The following is a 21,809-nucleotide window of genomic DNA, read 5'->3' as shown; positions in this document are numbered from 1 at the left end:
TAAGAATTCTCAAAAAGACGATAGTTTTGTTCATTAATTAATTAACTTATTGAGCCCACAATCCTTGAAGTTGGCCTTTCTAGTCAGTATATTTCAGATAAGGTGCAGCTCTTCCAGCCTTAAACCGGGTATCGCCCCTTTAGGGGACGCCCAAAAACAGAGCAGATCTACAAAATTGCAAATTTTACATAAGCTAGTCAAAACTGGCAGTTGGCATTGTGCAGCTATGCTTCTTTAACTGTACTCCAACAGCTTGTGCCAAGCGGAGATTTATTTTAGTTTGTACCTGTGATCTGTGAAGCAAGGCACATATAAAAGAAGCATCCAATTAATGGTCCTCTCCTCCAGGCATTTGGAGGCAAATACTAATGCGAACTCCCATTAACTCCCAACATGAATGACACTCACCATTGCCCAATGAAATTTCTGTAACCGGGTACTAAATTGTGATTTATTTATTTTTATGAGGAAACTGCTCTGAGGCATTGTGGGAGATGGAGTTATTCTGTTAATGTAGTTTAACAACGACAAACAAGACGTGTCTCGTTTTCGTGTTCAAAATTCATGTAACTGTATTTCAAACGTGGAGCGTAATGTTGGTCTTCTGTTGCTGCCAGTTCAGTGAATTTTGGTGCTGTCGGGTTAATGGAGGTGCTTTGTGTTTACGTCATTTTGTCGATTTCTTTTATATGCCCTTTTATTTGCTTGCTGTTTTAGCTGTGTTTGTTTTGTGTGAGGCTTTAGCTTTCATAAGAGACCTGGTGTAGAGGTCCATGGAACTGGATGTCCCCCCCCTGCCCCAGTATCGTGGGCGTTGGGGTTTAAGGGTTTTTTAACAAATAAATAAATAGATAATACTGGTCTCAGTAGACACAATGAAAAAAAAACCCACAAAGCAAACCTTTACAAATAGGCTCAGCTATAATTTACACACTAACAAAGGTTAGACACACATCCAGTAACTGGGCAATCGAGGGGAAAACAGATTTACACGTTAAATGTCAATAATAAATCTGTAGCTGGACACTCATAGCATCAAAAGTCTTTATCATAGCACTTTCCAGCTAACAGCACTGGCTGTTATGAAAGGCACATTTACAGCATATCTTTGATGATCAAGAGCAAAACAAGCATCAGATTATCAATGAACACTTAATAACACTCTAACAGTCATTTACGCTGACAGCATGGTGACAGAGCATGAGAAGGGGGGGGGATCTACGGCTAATACTCAGGATATATCCTGAAACTTTTCACCATGCAATTATTATCCAAGAAATTCTGAATTTATTCACTAAATAGTGACATAGTTGATGCTTGCTTTTATATAGAAATGAAACCAGCTGGAAAGCGGCTGAGTCAAAGCCCCTATTGCTAACAGATGAGTTCCAGAGGAGCTGCACTCATCAGCGCTGACTGACTCAGACTGATTGCATCACGTTGGCAGTAAATAATGTAAATAAATTAGACAAACCTTCACCAGCCTAGCTGACGGGGATTGTAGTATAAGGCAGACCGTGATTGTTTGGAGACGGGTTGACTCACATCAGGCGACCTGTGCAACTGCCTCGTGATCGAAAGTGGTTGCTTAGAGTTTAATGCTGTTGTGTCTTAGTGACCAGCTAGTTGCTACAACTAGCGGTTGGTCTTTAACTGCACAAAAAAAAAGAAATCAGTGCGATCATCACTGATGTTGCTGTCCTGTTTTGTTGTAGCTAGCTGAGCATAGCACTTTCATGCTTTGTGGTTTGCTTTTATCAGATCATTGCGAGGCTCTCCAGGAAATAATACTGAGCTGATACTAAATCAGTATCTGTCAGCAGATTTGTCATTGACATATATTGTGTAAATCTTTTTCTTATTAAAGTATTTCATAAAATTTAAATTCATCATAATAAAACAAATACTGTAGCTTAAAAAAGTGGAAAATCAGTGTCCAGAAATCAGTGGATTCAAGGTTGTAAGTATTCCACACACTGCAGTGAGACTGTATTAGCTGTTATTCATATCTGTGCAGTGAATGCAATGCAGAAAATAAAACTTGTTAACCAAGCTAGACAAGGCTACCCGAAAACTTCTAAAGATGAAGCTTAAAAAACAGAGATCCATGATGGCTTCACTTCGATGGAGACACAAATTAATGACAAAGGCAACAAAATGTACAAAAGACGTATCACGCCACGCCTGCTTCATTAGCCCATATGTTCAATATGTTTTTAATCATATTCAACAAAAAAACCACAAAAATAATTATATTGTATTACACTACACTACCTTGTAGACTCGCTACATGATAGAAGTAGTTCCAAACATGCAGATATTTTGCAGCTCTCTCTCCTCAGAGTCCGACTGTGCCGCTCTGCTGGGCTGGCACAGATGCCTGTGATCCATCATTACCAGGCACAGCCAATGCGAAGTCACCTCATCCCCACACTATCTCTGCAGGCTGTCTGCTAATTAGGGGAAGCACAGAGTTGTGAAGTAGCTGCTGTGTAATAAAATAACATCTACAGTTCGAGTTATGCGCACGCTCCCAACGTGGAGCAGTGATATTTTAGCTCGCTGAGGGTATGTTTAAATATGCCGTTATATCAAGTTTTCCTCCAAAATTAGATAACTTCCACTGGAAGCAGCACAAAATTGAAATTAAATGGAAAAGTGTATTCCAGTAAATAGCTCGAGCTGGAAGTTAAGAGCTCAGTGACACATGCTTTTAAAAAGTCCATGCAGCATGAGTTAAAATGAGAAAAATCATGCTGATGAATGATTTATCATTGTGTATTTCTATTTTTCCCCAGGCTGTATTTATTACAGTTATGTGTCACCACTGGTCAGAAACCAATTTAATTGTTCACAGCAAACAAATGCCAGTAAATGTTGATGACTGCTTTCAGCTGATCTTTGAAGTGACATTGGGTGTATCGCCCACATAGCGGTGTAAAACCACATGTCCTACCAATTGCTGAAATGCTACCGGTGCTGCACCTGGCAGCTGCTTTCTGTTGGCTGTTTCACAGCTTCACGATGATTTGGTTGCTCGCAGGATGCCATGCACAGATTCTTGGTGCTGCGCCAAACTTTGAAAGCCAGAGATACACAAATGAGGAAGGGTAGGGCTGATGTGCCATATCTGGTGCTCCGTGGATTAAATTAAATCATGTTGCAATCCACATAAGGGTCTTTGTCAGGTCTAAATGTCGTAATCTAATAGAATCCTGGGAGGGAGATACAAGCTGTAAGTACTTGTTCTTTATTTAATGGTATTTAGCACTCAGGGGGTATATGGCTATGTTTCTTGTGAACCATCTCCACTAGTATGCTTTAAAAGAATGCAATGTGTTTGAGATGAGCTGGCTGTTTTTTAATGTAAATTTTCAGCATTTTTAGCTTCAGTATCAGCTAAAAATGCTGTATCAGCTGATACTGAGTCATATCATCCTCAGTATCAGCCTGTTTTCACTCCTGGTTGAGGGCTGTATTGCATAAAATATGGCCAGAAGTATGCAGACAAATGAGCATTACATCCTCCTATTTCCAATACTGCCATACTGTCTAAGTGTCAAGTGTCTTAAACTTACCTTAAACTTACCTGGATGTGCTTTGGCATTTGCGCTGATACACCAAAGTTAGTGAATAATGATGGGAGCCTTTCACTGTAATTCATGTAAAGCAGCTCTCGGTGTCATATTTAAAAGCATGTTTACAATGAATCCTGTGGAGTGGCATATGTTAAAAGTGAAAGCAATACTGTTGCAGCAGATGGCTTCCGCTCCCAGAGCCTGGTTCTGCCGGAGGTTTCTTCCTGTTAAAAGGGAGTTTTTCCTTCCCACTGTTGCCAAGTGCTTGCTCAAAGGGGGTCAGATGATTGTTTTCTCTAGTCTACCTTACAATATAAACCACCTTGAGGTGACTGCTGTTGTGATTTGGCTCTATATAAATAACATTAAATTGCACTGAACTGAAAACACAAAGTGAAGCACACAAAATAATATGATCCACGGGTCTCTTTGCTGCCACATTTCTGACATATTGCTCTGCTGCATTTTAAAGTGCCAAATGTGAAATTAATCAGTCTTTAAAAGAAATGAACTGTTATCTCTCGCTGTTCACTGTTGCCATGGTTGGTGCATCACTCATGGAGACCAAAGGACAGTTTACATCTGGTGGCAGTGTTTTATGCGTTGACTTTATGCTGATCGCATAGGATAAAATACATAGAACAGGGCTCAGTTAGCCAAAATACCTGTCTATGTCTGTTCTCACGGGCACAAAAGACCATATAGTGTGAAAAAATAGATTGCACTTTCCATGACTGTTTCATGCTTTTTTGTGAGACTGAGCTAATTTACATCATAAAAGCAGCCTCACATTAAATGTATACAAAAGCATGTGGTCACGGTTTCATTTTATTTGGTGGTTGAGATTTTTTCAAGACATTAAACAGATGGTCAGGACTAATGTGTAAAACATTTTCTAGATATGCATTTAAATGAAATATGCACACACAAAAAAGGAAGAAAATAAAGACCAAAAAGCAAAAACTTAAAAATGAACCATGTATTATCAGTAGCCAGTTTTACGATAACACCCAAACAATTATCTGAAACACCATTACTGTCAAAACAGAAAATATATTGGCCGTACATTTGATATGTATTAAAAAGTCTTTGGGTTATTTTTAAATAAAAAATGTCCAGCTCCTAAAACAGGAAGGCTTGCTGACTTTCTTACTTGTCTTTTGCAATCAGAAGCTCATTATTGTTTTAAAGTATTAAAATAAGAGATCTCTATACAATGTGTTTAAAAACCAAATGATAAACTTTGAAGATAATCACTTTGATAAATCTGTGAACGATAATTAGCTGTAGCTCAGCTGTAAGTTTCCCCGTGGCTGGCCTGGTTATACTTGAACTATAACATAGCCCACATCAACGCTGCCACTCAGCAGCTGATTTTTTTACTATTAAGTGTTTTTTTGCTGAACTATTCTGGAACTCTCTCCTGCAATTATTTGATGTTTCCATTTAAAATTTTGAGGGGCGCTTTGTCAGCCTGACTGCAGCACAAATCATTTATTTCCAAAATCTGTATTAAAGGCCACCAGCTTTATTGAAAAATGTCTGTTTCATTTTCACACAGACCTTCCCAGAGGGGGATCAGATAGCTGTCGGAAGCAGAGCCAGACAATGTAGTCCCTCCTACCCCCCCACTCCCCTCTAGGACAATGACCCGCCACCGTATGTCCCTCCGACCCCCTCCTTTTTCATCCCGCAGACATATGAGCTCATGAGTTCCCTCGATCATTATCTTCAGATCAATTTTAGCGTGCATGAAGCAATTTTGTCTGATTCACCGCTCCCCAATGTCCTGTTCATGAGCAAGTGCCCACTTCAGCCACAGATACCTTAAACCAAAGGCTAATGAATTAAAGCTAACTGGACTAATTTTGAATCATTTTTCATTGGATGAACTGAAAGATGTAAGTGCACCGCGTATAATTAATCACATAAATTGCATAAATTAGCTCAGAGAGCTTTTTCTTATTTACATGTTCCACATATTTCATTGTACAAAATGTTTTGCTGTTTTTTTAAGAGGGGTCTTAGACCTGGCCACTTGGACAAAAAATACAGTCCAATGTATGTAAATATCTTTAGCTATTTTCCATTCTGTTATTATTCCTCTACCCAAATCTAATCCGGACTCCTGCAGCTTTAGAAATAAGCTAATTTCAGGCTGACAAAATTATGTTATGAGAATGGGAGTGACTGGATTGACTGAAAGGGCAATAAGGGACGATCAATGTGCAGATCCACGCTGGACTTTTAGCCCCACAGTATAGAATTCCCCGAGGCAGATTTATCTTCGATTTTCATGACATTTAGACACTCGTTGTAGTCTTTGGAACAGTAACCCACAGCTGCGACTCTTCCCAGTTCATCCAGTTCAGCCCTGCTTTCCCACACAGGAACTGAATGATCAGTGCCGTGCTGAGAATCTCTGAGGGCCGAGGGCCTCAGAAAAAAAAAAAGAAGGAGAAACTCTTCTCCTGTGAAAGGGTGAAGGACTTGTTTCAGTTATTTTATTTTGATTCGCTGGAAGGGTTCTTCATCAGACTAAAGCTCCCTGGTCTGAAACGTAAAGCCGACCCACAAGTACATTCTTTCTAGTGGTCAATAGGGTGTGACTGCTCCAGTTGTAAAAACTACAAGATCTGTGATCTCAGTAAACACTTGCCTGATGAGTTTACGACCTCAAACGCTAGTTTCAAGCCTATGAATTGAACATGATGTTCATTTTGTAAATTATGGTTCTCCTTAGCATCCAGAAAGATACCCTTAACAGAGTATGACTAAGACTGTACTGTATGATCATGTAGTTTCAGAGCCACCCTGCATTTCAGAGAGCTAAAATGATGGTGACAATAAAGACGCAGCTCAATTCTTCAAAAACCAGACTCTGCTAACCAGAGGGAGATGTCACGGATACCTTCTCTTCTATACAGTCTACGCCAGAAATGAAGCACTTCGGTCATTCTCGACTGAGTTTCAGAGCACTTTTGTTTATCACTGCTGTACTTTGTCCAATGACAAGGGTACTTGTGCAAAACAGCGAACTGGTCTTAAAGGCATTTTTGGCACACACAAATACTCCTTTGATGTGACATTAAGGCAACAATAGTGCCAGTTCATGAAGGCTATAAAGAAAGGGTGCTTTCATCACCTTCTGCCACTGGTATAAATGTACAAATCTGGTGAGAACCTCCCCCATCAGCATAGCAAGCATTCCAGTGTCAGCAGCCCTCAGTCTGAATGACTTTAAGCAAGGCGGGCTCCATGGGTCACAGGCATCACTTACCTACATGCAGGAAAACATCTCTGTGAAAACATGGATGGAGAGAAGTTTTTTCTTTCCTCCATAAAAACATGTAAGAGATGTATGTGTGTGCATATGTATATTTTTGTGAATTTGCACCCTCTGGCTTTTGTGCACAAGTGTGAGTTTGTGTGTTTGTGTTTGCAGAGGTCATGTATACAGAAGAGTTCAATCAGGTGCCACACACAGACCTACAAGTGCAGATTCAACAGGAATAACTCAGACCTCCCACGTCTTTCTGCGTCTGAGTCAACCTGTCATCATGCATCTTCCTCACACCCCACCACCCCCTCTCTCAACTCCTATTTCACCTTAATTTGTGTATTCTTCACCGCGGCCAAATCTTTTATTAGAGGCTATTCTTCTTCTAACCGTAACATCTAAAACCTACGTGGAGCAGTGTAGCGAGGCCAGCTGGTAAGGCTCAGGCAGGAGTTTTCGACAGAGCGATGAAGGAGAAGAGGCCGAGGAATAAACTAGTCCCTCAAGGGAGATATAAACATTTACCTTTCCGTAAGGGGATGGCCGTAGCGTTGCAAGCAGTTGGAAAAGAGGCACAGAGAAAGAAAAAAGGTGAAAGTAAAAGGAAGCAAGATAGATAGAAATGGAAGTGTGTGACTCATCAGTGGCCCTTAAAGCAGTTTATTCAAACAACAGCAGCTGACCTGGACACTTCTTTTCTAAAATCCTTTTAACAACAAGCAGAGCAGATCATGTAAAAGTGACTGTAATCACCATCAGGTATTAAACTGCAGTGACCAGAATGCATTAATGAGTAGTTTTAACATTTAACCCTGACTTACCCCCAAAAATCTAAGCAGTATGCTTTGCTGCGTCTGTTATTTTTTTATTGGGCTAACTTTTTTATTTTATTTTATTTTTTTTAATCCACCTAACGTCACTTTGTATGGAGCAAAGAGCCACATAGTCTGCAGTCCCAACGAGCTGTTGGTAACACCACATTTAAATGTATTTATAGATCAATAATTAGTGGCTGATTTGCAGGCCAGGCTGTAATTATTTGGACTGTTACACTGGTCTTTGTTCTTTAAGCTCCGCACTTCAGCATTCAATTTGACATTTAAGAAATACACACTAATAAAGTCCTTAATCTCATCTGCTTTCATGGGGATTTTGCACATGGAGAGGGGAAAACAGCATACAGGCGCTGTCCCACGCCTACGTCCTCCCATAACAGCGCAAACACAAGGTTGTAACCAACTGAATGAATCTTTCCTCATTTTAGGTCGACAAAGGTTAATTCAAAACTTTTCTTTGACTTTCCAGATGCGCCACGTTGCACAATGTAGCCAACTTTATGTAAATGAGGAGCGTGCTATTCGACACCCCCCTCGCTCAAAATGCAACGTGACACCACAAGAATGCATTGCATGACTGCTCACACAGGCTGTGAATTCTAAGTGTGGAAATGATGGCCCCTGTGGACATGTACCTTCACAGGAAAGAGGTTGCATGCAGCCCAGTTATTGCAATAACTATATAAAAAAGGACAGTAAGTGGTGATGTCAGGCAATAAAAGGTGATGGATAACATTCATTAGATAAGAAAGAAATGCCAGTGAACAAACCTCAGAATGTGCCTCTATGGTCCTTGGAGAATGCTCTTGTAAGGAGCTAACATCAGAGACTAAGGCTTGCAGTATTTCTGTGTGGATAGATTTGGACTGCATGAAAAGAAATGTCCTCTGCATTTTTTAACCACAAAGTAAGCTCATACATTTGATTCATATTTTACTTGCAAAAACTGAAAATCTATGCAGAGGTGGGAAACCAGGCAAGGTTTGAAGTCTTTCATCATAACCATGTCTGCCTTTAGACCTGGTTGGATGAAACAAACGAGTCTAAAGCGGTTTGCTTTGAGTATTACTTGCATATATTTCCTCCCCAAGTGTTTCTTTTCCCACTCATATGGAAAACAATTTAATAAAACATTTAATCACTTTAACAAAAGTCTTAGAAAAGTTGATATGAACACAGATACTTTCATGTAATTTTGTTGTATGCGATTGGGATGCATCTGCTTTATGAATGGAGTCAAGCTCAGCTGCATATGTATTAGATCACTTGATCTCAGTGCCCTTTTATTTGGTTTTAGTTTTTCTTATAAGCTATTGTAGCCACTTCAGTTGACCATGCATCACTGATGACTTTGAATATTCATTTTCATCACTCTCTTTGGTACACACCGTAAAAACTATAAGAAAATAAAACAAAAAGTTTACAGCACACTTCCCTCTGTCTTTTTCAAAATCTCTCATGTTTGCGTGCGACAACAAAAAAATCCCAAATATGCTGAAAGGGGCCGGTGCCTCTATAATGCTTTTCTATTTCAACTGAGCAAGCGTTTTGTTTTTCAAAGCACTTTTTACAGACCTCATTCATATTTTACAGACCTCATTCCCTACTAGCGCTTTTTTCTATACTTAACCATCTTGTCTAGTATTTCCAAACACACTTGTACAGATGCATTTAGTCACTTAAGGTTCAGTAGCTTGAAGATACTTCAACATGCAGACTGGAGTGACCGGAGATCGATCCACTACTTTTCCATTTGGTAGACAACCTGCTCTACCTCTTGAAGCCGTCACTCAAAATAGGTGTTACTGTCCAAATAAAGGTATATAGGCAGCATCGCATGCAGTATAAACAAGTTAAGGAGACACAAATCCCTTTGGGGTTGTGTCAGGAAGGACATCTAGCATAAAAATCTGCCAAATAAGGAAGCAGCTGAAAGCAGCTTTTACACAGAATGTAAACAAATAAAGGCTGCACCTGTGCACCTGGACCACATGCAAATTAAGGTTGTTTTGGGACTGTATGTGTTTCCTCTGCATCTGTTCTAGCTCTCACCACAATGTCGTGCTCTCGACTAAACTTCGGTCATATGACCAGTTACAATCTACATGAACCAAACGTTACATAAAGGCCACATTTTCCCTCTTCTTTTATACAGTTTTGATCATTTTTTAATAACTGAACTGTGTAAAATGTTTCTGGAACAGTTACGACTGCTTTTGCCTGCCTATAGGTATCTCACATCTGCAAGCCACTGTGCAACCCACCTTTACCCAACTCTTCTTCATGCTGTGTCTGACACATAGTATAAAAGACTGAAGTAGCTGTGAAGCTGTGATGTCACCAATTGGTTTATCTCTACTTCATCTGTTCTGAAGTAGAGATGAGCATTCAAGCCATCGCCCTCTGCAACTGGATATGATGAAAGAGAAGGTGAGCTGACTATGAGACCACAGTTTCAAAAGATCAAGGTTACAGCTGTGCTGTCCCCATAGACTCCAATAGAAAGGGAAGTATTTTTGCAACCTCAGGTATCGCCCTTAAATCCAGCTTTAAGGCACTTCTGCATTGGCTTCGGAAGCTACAGTATGCCCCTTTTTTATACCGTCTGTGGCCCTGTCCTGTGCTGAGGTGTCGCTGCTGCTCTCCTGGGTCACAGAATCGAATCAGGCTGCCAAATACAAAATTATAGGACAGAAGATAGGATTGAGCTTCTAAAGACTGTTGTTAATGTATAGCTTTTTCTTTTGTTTCATGTTTTTTCTCCACATCATATAAATATAAATTGGAAATATAAAGTCAAGATTTCACTTAAGATCTTTTTTAGCCGTGCATACACAAAGCCCGAATTAATCAACAAAACATAAATGACTCAAGCTGTTACAGCAGATATTTAACTTTTAGTAATAAAAAGAAGCAATTTGTTCAGTTCTTTGCTTGCAAGATAGAAATATTGAAATGGATTTTTCTTTACAGAGCACAACGTGATTACAGTCTGTTTACCAGCTGCTAATGGAAGAGGACTGGGAGGCTGTAATGCCTGTGTCACTACATAAACACTCAGTGGCACTTTGATGGTGCTCCTTTATTGCAGATTGCATTCATAAACAACAGGGGGAAAAAAAAGCTGAACAATCTGCACCCTCGCTCTGCTTATGTGTGTGTGTGATTCAGAACTCCTGTGGAAAAACTGTGTGTGATATATACATCAAAATGAAATCTCATTCCTCTCTGTGTGTGACAGTCGAATCATAAGGCCATGAGAAACATTAGGATGCTGTGTGTTGTGCTGGCAGCCCCACTGACCCTAATTTATAATGACTCCATTGTCTTGGGGAACACAGACGTATATCAGGCATAAATGAAGTAGGACAGGCACTTTAGCTGGGGAGATGAGGTGATTATAGCTCATGGATTAGTCTGCCTGGGTGAGGTGGATCATCAGCCCCGGGGTGTGCGCACACACATACACACATGCATGCACATGCACAAAAGTAGAATACGCTCAAACACGCACACACACAAATCACTTGACCAGCCGGTTTGCGTATGCACACTGATGAGTTTGCAAGACGCACACAAGCATGCACACTTGTGCACACACAATGACCTCACAAGAAAGCCAAACCAAACACAGCGTACGGTGGATTTACTGTAAACAAAGCCAACGGGAACATGAGCACAGCGTTGCCGAGTTCGGGTTCAGCTTGCTCCCCAGCCTTCTTAGGATGTGTGGTGCACAGCAGGCGTGTGTCACGGTCGTTTCACGAGATTTTTTTCCCATGACTTTATGTATTTGCATGTGGTTCTTTGCCAGTTACAGGAACAGAGAGCTGTTTCATAATGGCAGTACAAGTGTAGTCAGACTTAATTCAGTAATCCAGGAAGCTTTGTTTGATTGAGGTGGTTTAAAAAGTTTGACCTTAGATATAATTAAAGAATATTTCTTAGAAAAACAAGTCATGGTAAATGGCCTGTATTTGTATAGCGCTTTTCTAGTCCCTAAGGACACCAAAGCACTTTCGCAACCAGTCATCTCCCCACTTGTGATGGTAAGCTACATTGTAGCCACAGGCACCCTGGGGCGCACTGACAGAGGCAAGGCTGCTGGACACTGACGCCACCAGGGCCTCTGATCACCACCAGTAGGCAACAGATGAAGTGTCTTGCCCAAGGATACAACAACCGCAACTGTCCAAGCTGGGGCTTGAACCGGCAACCTTCCGATTACAAGGCGAACTCCCAACTCTTGAGCCACGATCGCCCTAAACCAGTCATGTCCTTGTCTGGATTAAGATTGTCCAGTGTTACAGCCAATCCAGGCTGGAATACTATTTTCTCTGGAGTTACTCTTTGGAAAGCTCTTCTTTACTGCTGTGCTGTGAACATGAACCTTCTTTATACCAAAAACTTTGTGGTTGAAAATAAACCTGTTGCTGAAGTGCACTTCCTCCCATGTCCACTTGAGGCTCTCTTCAAAACTGAGTTAATTCCCACAGACTACCATGTGGGCAGCTGTGGCTACAACTGTAGCTTGCCTCCACCAGTGTGTGAATGTGTGTGTGAATGGGTGGATGACTGGGTGTGTAAAGCGCTTTGGGGTCCCTAGGGGGGACTAGTAAAAAGCGCTATACAAATACAGGCCATTTACCATTTTCCATTTAAAATTACTTTACAGCAGAAATAAACATCATTACAGACTTTTACCCAAACAGTTTTGATCTTGGGTTGCTGCACACTACTTAATAGGCTAATTCAGGTCACTAGCTTGACACTTCCACTGGTATTTAAAGCCTTTTCAATTATTTATCTGACACACTGTTTATAAGGTTGGGGAAACCTGCAGTCAGCTGAGACTGAAGAAGTCACTTGGATTATGACGAAATGTTTCTCCCACAGAAAACGCTACGTTCAGATCAACAGAATCAACCTTTTGGGATTTACTTACCTGGATGATTGAGTACGCATCAAGACATATTTATCTGACAGATAATACAGGTTAGGATCATCCAAGAAGTTTGGATTCCATTGTTTTGGTGAGTGAAATTCAAGTTAGTTGTAGGTAATGCAGCCATATGGGTTCAACTTGCTTACCAACTTAGCTATAACTAGACCATATCTTAGAGCTCTGAAACACAAAAATGATAAAAAGTCAACTGAAAAAGAGTTTTCACCGGACTCTCTGCAGTCCTGTGAAGAATTAAGTCCAGCCTTACCGCTTCCATAGGAATTAAGAAGGTAAATAGCAGCCAGGTTCTGATAATCAAATGAACCTGATTAAGTGATCATCCGGAGCCTGACAAAACTTCTTTAAAAGCAGGAGTTTTGGGGTGTTGTGGGGATGTGGTAACACAACGCATATATGGTTTTTCCAAATTCACCCAGCAATGTTCAGAGAAACTTCAGAAAACCTAAGCAGTGTTTCTACAAGCTCTTGAGTCATGGGCTGTACTTACTTAGAGTCAAACTTTCTCTTTTACATGACTGTAGTAGCCCACAAAACAATGGTACTGACATCAATCTTTTCTATAGTCTGTGGTTTATACTTACTGTTTGTAAGAACATACTGTGGAGCACCCAGGTGTCAGGTTCAGTGCAGAGCAGCATTTTCTTTCATGCTGGAAGATACTGATGACAGGAGCTCTATAAGTGAAGATGTTCCCAAAGCTAGCGATGAGGATGAAATGGTTTATTTGCCATTTCTCAGAAAACTGATGAATGCCCACCTACCCAGCATCAAATGACAGAGACAGATATCAGCTAACATCTGAACATGCAACAGGCACTCTTGGAGAACACTGCACATAAAAGACTCAGTGGATAAAAACATATTGAAGCCATCTTTCTCTGAGGCAGCTGTGTGAACCACTTAACCACTCAGCTGCGGAGTCCCACTCAGAAAAACATTTGATTTGATTTACTGTATAAGGCATTTGATGTGATAATTCGATGTGATATCTACCCTATGCCCTTTCACTTTCACATCATTTCAAGCTGCTCTCACCCCAAAGCTTGCCTCCTGGTAAAATAAGAAAAGAGTGGGGGTGGTGGGTATCTCATCATGTGGAGGGAAAAAAAGTAATTTCTTCTCATTCATTTAACTGTTGCTTTTATTGAAGCAATTTCACATTGTGCTCTGAGTAGTTTTTAAAAACTGAGCTAAACTTTGAAGGAGGCGAGATGGAGTTCAGCCGGCCTTTTTCAGCTGGAATAAATCAAGCTGTTAGTGAACAGAAGCCACAGTGTGAAGAGCGACTGTTTAGTGTCTTAGTGCAGTTTACAATCCTCTTGCTGAGCCCAGTGGCACTCAGACGAGCTTCCTCGGTGGTACTGTTGTTATAAGGAGGATTAGTTCAACCACCAGGCTGAGCTCTATCTGTGTCTGCCTCGGTGCGGCAAGAAAATCTCACCTGATGACATTTATGTAGCCTAAACACCCCGAAACACACAATTTACTTTAATTAGTTAATATAATCTCGTCTCTCATGAGCACAGTGTTGCAATCTTCCTAAAAAAAACTGACCCTCCGTGGATCCTCGTGATCTGTGGAGCTTTTCCTGTGACCACCACTACGTGGCGCACTGAGTCATAAACTCAAACCAGCACACACGGCAGGGTGCACATGCACAGCACTGGAAGCTATGAAACAAAGGTCTTATAATGCCTGTGTGTGGCCATGGAAAAAAAAGAAAGAGAATAAAAAATAAACCCGGTTTCCATTTGTTCAGACAATGAAATATTTGGCTATTTAGAGAAAATGGAAATGTTGTTTTTTCTCTCCAAGAAAACAAGAGAAAACTCTGCCAGCAGAGCGCTTGAGGTCGTTTTACAGGTTTGAGAATGGCAGCTTCCCAAGTGAAAACAGTGCTTTCGGGGGAAAAAAACAGAAAATGAAATTAAAAAGCTTGTTTTCAGGCCACCAGAAGAGCTCTTTATTGACATAATTATGTCAGTAAATCCATTAAACGACTGTTTGAAACGCAATCTGCACGCTGGTGTCACATTTGAATAAAACTTTTCAAGTAGAAAATGAAACTTGGACACTAGGAGAATGGCTGCTTAGTGAAAATGAAGCTGAACCAGTGAAAGTGGCTGGTTGCGCAGCGATCTGAGGTCTGTCTGCGGGCCCGTGGGAAGCCCGCACACACCAGCCACCCCCATCAATACCTCCCTCAAACCCTCTCACCCCCTCGAGTAGGAGAAGATGTGTTGTTTTTGAAAGCGAAACGCACGTCGTTCAAAAATCCAAAGCCGATGGGAGAGCGCGCACCCGTGAAACTGTACACTGCAAGAAATATCTGCAACAACAAACACCGCTGCAGCGGCTCGGCTCCAAAACCCCACCGTGAAGAACTTGATTATGACCCCCACCTCCCCCGTGCACGAGCACGGGACAAATAATATGGTGAATTTGTGAGGTTGGATCATTTTTTCATTCAAAAAAACGATCTCCTCGGGGGGAAATGGTTTATTTAAAAGTGGGAAAAAGCAAAAATAGCCGATGAATCCAGGTTTTATTTGACTTATTTTCCTGGGAAAAGAGAATCAAGAAGACTGAACAGTCCGAGCTCTAGCCTCTCAACTGTCAAGATTTTTTTCCAGTGTTCCCCGGCTGGCCCAGTAGAAGAGAGAGAGGGAGGGAGAGAGAGAGAGAGAGGGGGGGGGTAGAGGAGGAGAAGGGGGGGTTGGTCCGGGAGAGCATGGCAGCGGGAGCCACACGGCGCTGCTTTTACTTGCTTCGCACCGCTTCTGGCGCGCTCTCGGTTACGTGGCAGAGCGGCTCGTCGGGGGACATTTAACCTGAAGACCGCGCGCGTTTACACGAGAGCTTTGTTATCTCGTGCTGTTGCTCTCGGTCGCTTGGATAGGAGAGATCGGACAGCTGCGGATTCAGCCGGAGCTCAAGCTGCTGCTTTGAGTGGTTGTCGCTGGATCCACGGGGAGCCAGAGGAGAGGTCCCGAGCTGGCGAGAGCGGCGACACGGGGACTGGGTGTCTGCGCTTTTTCTTTTTAAAACCTCTGCGCTACCAGGAACACTTTCCCGCTGCTTCTTTTATTCTAAAAGACACGCACACACATATATATATATAATTCTTCTGTACTGCGTAGATTGCGCAGGGCTGCCTCCTGTTTTGAACTGTTTCACTGCGAGTTGGAGAAACTGTTCGCTGCGCGGTGCGGAGTTGAGCCGTGGCTGAAACGGTGATTTTGTGGCGTCTCTTGATTTAAAGTAGATCCGATCGAGGAAATGATCTGACTGCTAAAACCCCAAGTTGCTGCTTTAAATGAAGAAGACGGCGTTTAAGCTCCAGTACAGAAGAATAGAGCTCCATCTTTAAGGAAATAAAAGTGGACTGTCATTCACACAGGCACAACCAGCACACATCAGAGCTTTTAAACCTGATTCAAGAAGGACTTTCGGCCAATTTTCAGTTCATCGGAGTTCCACAGCAATTATGCCGCAGGTGGACATGATCCTCTTCCTCATCCTCATCATTGGGATGTGCGTGTACGGCCAGGACCCTGCTTCCAAGGTGGTGTCCGACCGCTACGCCGTCTTCTGGAACAGAACCAACCCCAAGTAAGTAATCCCGCTATCCCACAGGGACGCAGCGACACGGAGCGGGGAGAGGGGGCTCTTTGTGCCCCGCAGGAGCGCCCTGTGCGCTGCCCCGTGTGCAGCAGTGCAAAAGGCTGATTGATCGGTTGAGGTGGTTACACTCTCAGCTCCATTTGTGGCATTACAGGTGCGCGCAACTGAAGGTAATGCACTTTAGGAAGCAAAGCAAAAAACCCAACGTTAAATCAGCTGTTATCACACCTGTTTGTGTCCATGATGTAACGTTTGCCTTTTAAGTGCCACCATTTTTAAATCTTCAAACGCAAGCCTGGCAGATTGCTCGCTGCCTCACTCACCTTAATAATTGTTGTCCTTGTTGATGGATTGTTGCATTGATTGAAGATTAATTGCCCCTCATGTCTGAGTCTTCTTTGTAATGAACCGTGCACATTTAGCAGCATAAATCTCCCCGTGACAGCTCCTCAACAACAAGGTGTTTTTACACAGGCTGTCATTTACGTGCTGTTATCCATTAATGCTCACTGTTTGCTCCACATCAGGCTGGAAATTTGAATGCAGAAGTGTTACAAGTGCTGCTGGGAATGCGTTACTGTGCTGCTTTAAAAATAATGCTGAGCCGCTTGCAGTCTGCTGTCATCGATTAGAAATGACAGGATCGTTTTGGTGCCAAATGGAGACTCATCCTGTGAGGGATTGCTGATATTCCCTGTCAGCTTAGGGTTAATGTTATTGATCTATCGCACTATCGCTGATAAATTGTAATCTGATGTGTTTCTTGCTTCCTGTTTGAGAGGTTTCTCCCAGAAACTTTTGCTTGGATCCTGAGGTGACATTTCTCCTCCGAAACTTCCTCTTGCTTGTGCCTGGGCGCCTCCCTCCCTCAGTGACTCAGTGCTTCACTTTTCCACCTTCAGCACTGGAGCACATAGTGATATGATGAGTGTTTGTCACTTTGTTTCAGCTTGAATACTTTCTTTATTAGCAGGCTGCAGTTTCAGAATGAGTCAATAAATAAATATTATATCAACATTTGCTCAGAGGCCAGGAACTGGTTTCTGGGCTTCAACAGTCAAAACACACATCAAGAGCCTTTGTATGTCTTTGTAATGGTCACCCTGAGGGCAAGTGTGTGTTACGGAGGAGTTAAACTGACAGGATGTTAATGATAGAAATGCAAATGCTGCAGCGGTGACATCAAAGGAGGTGATGCAGTTCTTGCTCTGCTGCTAACAGAAAGATATCTGAGTCTGATAACAGCCTTCTGTCACACTTGCTGGCTGCAGGTCCTCTCCTCCCTCCATTTTTGGCATTGAAGCAGTTCCCAGTTCCCAAGTCTAGTTTCTTGGTTGCCATGCTCCCCCCCCCCCCACCCCCTTATCCAAGTGTCCCCTCCGCCTTGTCCGCCCTCCTCCTGGCCCATGCTGGGGCAGACAATAAGCGGGTACACAGGGGTATTTCAGCAGCGGCCAAGGCACAGCGTGGCGCTCAGTCTTGTGAGAGATCCACACATGCTGAGGTCACACACTTGGTAGTAACCAGGCAAGTTGCGGGTTAAGCAGCACAGAGGGGACCGTTGTCAGGGTCAAAACCAGGGCAGTACCGCTGGCCATGGGGCCCGATGACGGGCCCAGCACGGCACCCTGCCTGGACTTTGTCTCGACAGAATAGGGACTAAATAAATGAGTAACTCTAAATGACTGTCTCCTTTTCTCATTCATGACTTTAATCTAAACCTGACCCTTGCTGTATAATGTAAAAGAGGGCCATGCTAAAAAGCCCAGGGGCCCCTGACCCGCAGCAGAACTTAAGAGTATTCCATACAAGCTGGCGGGTGCTGAATCCCCGCTGTTTAATGTAACCATACTCAGTGTTGGAGTCCTGGGAACCTGCTGCGGTACAGTCCCAACTTCCAGATGAGCTTTCTTACCCCCCTCTTCTCCTGTTTCTGCTGCATATTTGACCAAAGTGAGGAAAAATGGCATCCGGAGCAGCAGTCCATACTCAGCCATTCATGAAATGCCCTACAGGAGCTCTGGAATTGAAATGGGAAGTGAGTCGTGAAAAATGGAAATGCTTTGACATTTTCATGTTTTTTCCATTGTTTCAGAGGAGCTGGAAGGAGCCCTTTTTTGTAATTTCGATAAATGTTGCGTTCGTGTTTGCCTTGCTTTCATCTTGGGGAACAATCTTCCTGCGCTGATGCTCGGTGCTGATTAGGCTCAGATGAGCGGGACTTGGAGCGGCGGTGGAGGGATTTACAGCCCTCAGGATGGCTCAGCCTTGCCTGGAGTTTGAAAAGCTTTCACAGTCAGTGACAGCGAGTCGCTGTGCTTGTATAAGCTACTTAATGAAATTAAAGAGAACTCCAGTATCAGGGAGACTTGTTAAAAAGAAACAGCTCATACATAATTGATATAATGACTTATAGTTATTTTTTTAAAATGTTAAATCCCTCAAAAAGAACTAAAAGGACTTCAGATTATTGTCAGCTAAATCTGTCTGGTGTAGAGGCTGGAGGAGACAGAAACAATCTGTCCCATTAGTTTAAGGGTGTTAGCCGTGACGCACTTGGCTACTATGCTGCTTTGGAAAGCAGCTAATTTGGATATAAACTTTAAAAATGCTGGTGTTTTACATAAATCTGCAAAGAGTGTGTGTCTCCTCTTAGGTCAGATATTGTCTGTGTGGTGGCCGTGCTGTTTGAGAAGGTTAATAAGAACTGTGTACTTAATAAATTGTTCATAAAATATGAGTTTATTAAACGAATTATGTGTATCGACAGATGTGCAGAAAGCAATTTTGCAGACAAACTGTTGTGTTCTCAGGTTGCAAAACATTTTTCTGCTATTCACATTTACAGCCCAACCCTGATGGAAGATTTAGTGAGATTTACAGATGCACTAATATTCATAATAACACACCTCAGGGCGTTTTAGGACCTTGTTTCTGCAAAGTGATCCATTACTATTAGTATATTAGTGCATTAAAGCCAGTAAAACAGGCATATTGTGTCCATTACGTTATCTTTTGGGCCAGTTGAAACTCTCCTATGCTCCTGACACATGATATCATGAGACTATCCGCTTCTCTCAGGGTGTAACGGACCATTCCTGCTGCTCCGTAGAGCGGCGTTTTAGCCAGCTAGCCAGCTGCGAGCATGAAGATCCATTTGAGTGAGTCCACATCGTCAAGTGATGCTGAGCCCCAGCCACTTAAATCTGCGTTGGGATTATTCTGGGGTTCCTTGGACGATTTTCTCCTCTGTAAGAAGTCTCTGGCCCCAAAAAACACCGAGAACCTCTCATTTAGAAGGAGAGAAACATATGATCAAAAATAAAAAAAGTTTTTGAAATGTTGTTGGTGTATTTTCAGGTATTACAGTTAACTGCTGCTGCAATCTGCTTTAAAAAGTTGTACCAAATGTTTAAGAAATAACTTTAAATGTTTAGTTGAGCAGATCTTGGAGTGCCAACAAATATTTGTTAATGTCAAAGTAATAAAGCATTAATAACTTATCTATTACTATTAATTTAACGTCTATCCTACCTTATAAAGTGTTTTCCTGTGAAGGTTTTAATGCTCACAACAGTATGGAGACCACCTTTAGTAATAACTATATGAAGTATGATGTGAAAACTAGCAATAAATCCAGTTGTGGTTTACAGGCCCTCAATAAATTTTATGAGATTATATTATTAAATGTTCACCTAGTGTGATCCATCCTCATAAATGTAACATATGAAGCGTTTATTAAAAAAGTAACAGCAGGGTAAAAACAGCCCAGTCAAGGCAAGAAACCTGGAAAACAAAAACTGCAGCTTTTCCTTGTGGAAACACTCATGTAAGAAAAATGAGCCACAGATGTTCCTTGTCAGCTTAGTCGGCTGTGTCAGTAACCAAATGATGGAATAAAGTGAACGAGTTGGGTATTTAGTGCTGCTCTGACAAGGAGCTATTAGCGAATTCCCCGCTCACCAGCTATTTAGCTGCTTCATTAAAGCCCACCCGGGTCCATATGGCCTGCATGCAGGCGTTGCCTTCGCCCAAGGTGTTTATTTGTTGCTGATAGGTGGGATCAACTGAGAATCAGGGCTGAGTTCCGACCCTAATCTCCCAAGCTGTTTGTGTCTCTGATGCCATGGAAACTGATACCCCTCGTCATCAAAGAACCTCATTGGGTGGGACTAACGACCTGACAGCTGGGCAGAGAGGGATTCCAGCATTCAGGGGGAGCACTGTCACCCCAGGGGTTTCCTTTAATCCTTGATAATGCTCATCCAAAGCTTTCCACAGCAGATGCAACATATTTCTCCATAAGATAGTCAAAGAATCTTTTCAGTGGCCTATTTTCATGTATAAGTGTTCACTTAAAAGACCTCTCTGATGATTGGCCGTTTGCAGTGAAACCCTCCGCGTGCACAGTTCTCCTCATGGCAGAATGACCTCCGATATTTGTTTTTCCTACACCGCTCTCTTTTTAATCTCCACTTAAAGAAACAATACTCCATTTTTCACTTGGTGGCGAGTTGATGTTGTGATAGTTTCCCAGTGGCATTGTGAGTTGCCCCATTTGCATTGTTCCCAGTGTTTACCCTCGCTTTCCCCTCTCAGCCTTTTCCCGGCTCCCTGCTGCTTGGTTCCGCTTGGATTAAAAACGGACACAAAAAGGCAACCATGTCCAAATATTGACTGGGTCTCAGGACCGTAGTCCTCTCCCAGCGCTGGCACAGAACACCTGAAAGGCCGCTATTGTTCCAATCGTACTCAGCAGCCCATAGCCGGCTTTTTAGCTATGCAGAGACAGAGAGGAGGAGACGGGAGAGGTGGAAGTGAAGAGTGTGTGTGTGCTATCTAAGGTGGGGCAGGGGGTTTCTACGGAGAAACTTACACATAAGAGGCCAGAGGCTACAGCAGGGGAACAGTGTCCAGGCCGCGGCATCCCAGGGTGGGGTCAGAATCAGTGTTTCCACCCTGAGGAAGTATCAGTCTCAAAAGGCATCAAAGAGAGCAGAGCAAATGTGATTTCCTGCACCGGGGGCTTCAGAAACTGTCAATAAACTGAGCACGAGAGGCATCTTATCTGAGGTTTACCTTCCATTTTATTACAGAGTGCAGAAGCATTAAGCCCGCTCACAGCACTTCAGTCTCTCAGTGCATGAAATGAAAGAGCGTCAAATCTCAGATAAGAAATCTCCCATATTCAACTTCTCATATGTCCGTTTCCTACCACTCTGTGTACTTTAATCAGTAGTACCTTACAGAATGTACTTCAGGAAGGCTGAACCTTCAGGTCAATTAAACCGGGAGCTTTATAGTCTCAGTTTTCTGCAAAGAGGGGGAAAGCTTTCCTGCGGAGACCCGTCAATCTACATGCCGTCTGTGACTGCCTGGAGAGTGAAGCTGCCTCAATCCTCCCTTTATGCTCTGACTAAAGACTCCCTCATGGTACTGCGTTGGTGCTATGCGGAGCTTTGCATATATACATCTACCTGTTATAGTAGTCTGCTGCCACTTGGGGGCTGTTTCATAAATATGTG

General features: G+C 42.5%; 1 protein-coding gene across 2 annotated transcripts in view; it reads left to right on the top strand.

Moving 5' to 3' along the window:
* Window positions 1-15,376: 15,376 nt before the first annotated feature.
* The window catches only part of LOC102214105 (ephrin-A5b-like), an 81,738-nt gene continuing 75,305 nt past the window's right edge, over window positions 15,377-21,809 (top strand). For both annotated transcript variants that reach the window (XM_005725553.1, XM_005725552.1), the window contains exon 1: window positions 15,377-16,272. In XM_005725553.1, coding sequence (XP_005725610.1) covers window positions 16,148-16,272 — 125 coding nt within the window. In that variant the 5' untranslated portion in view covers window positions 15,377-16,147. The remainder of the gene's footprint in view (window positions 16,273-21,809) is intronic.

Source organism: Pundamilia nyererei, unplaced genomic scaffold, assembly GCF_000239375.1.
Source record: "Pundamilia nyererei isolate P.nyererei 1_Seehausen unplaced genomic scaffold, PunNye1.0 scaffold00016, whole genome shotgun sequence".
Classification (NCBI taxonomy): domain Eukaryota; kingdom Metazoa; phylum Chordata; class Actinopteri; order Cichliformes; family Cichlidae; genus Pundamilia; species Pundamilia nyererei.
This window is presented reverse-complemented; position numbering and strand designations above follow the sequence as displayed.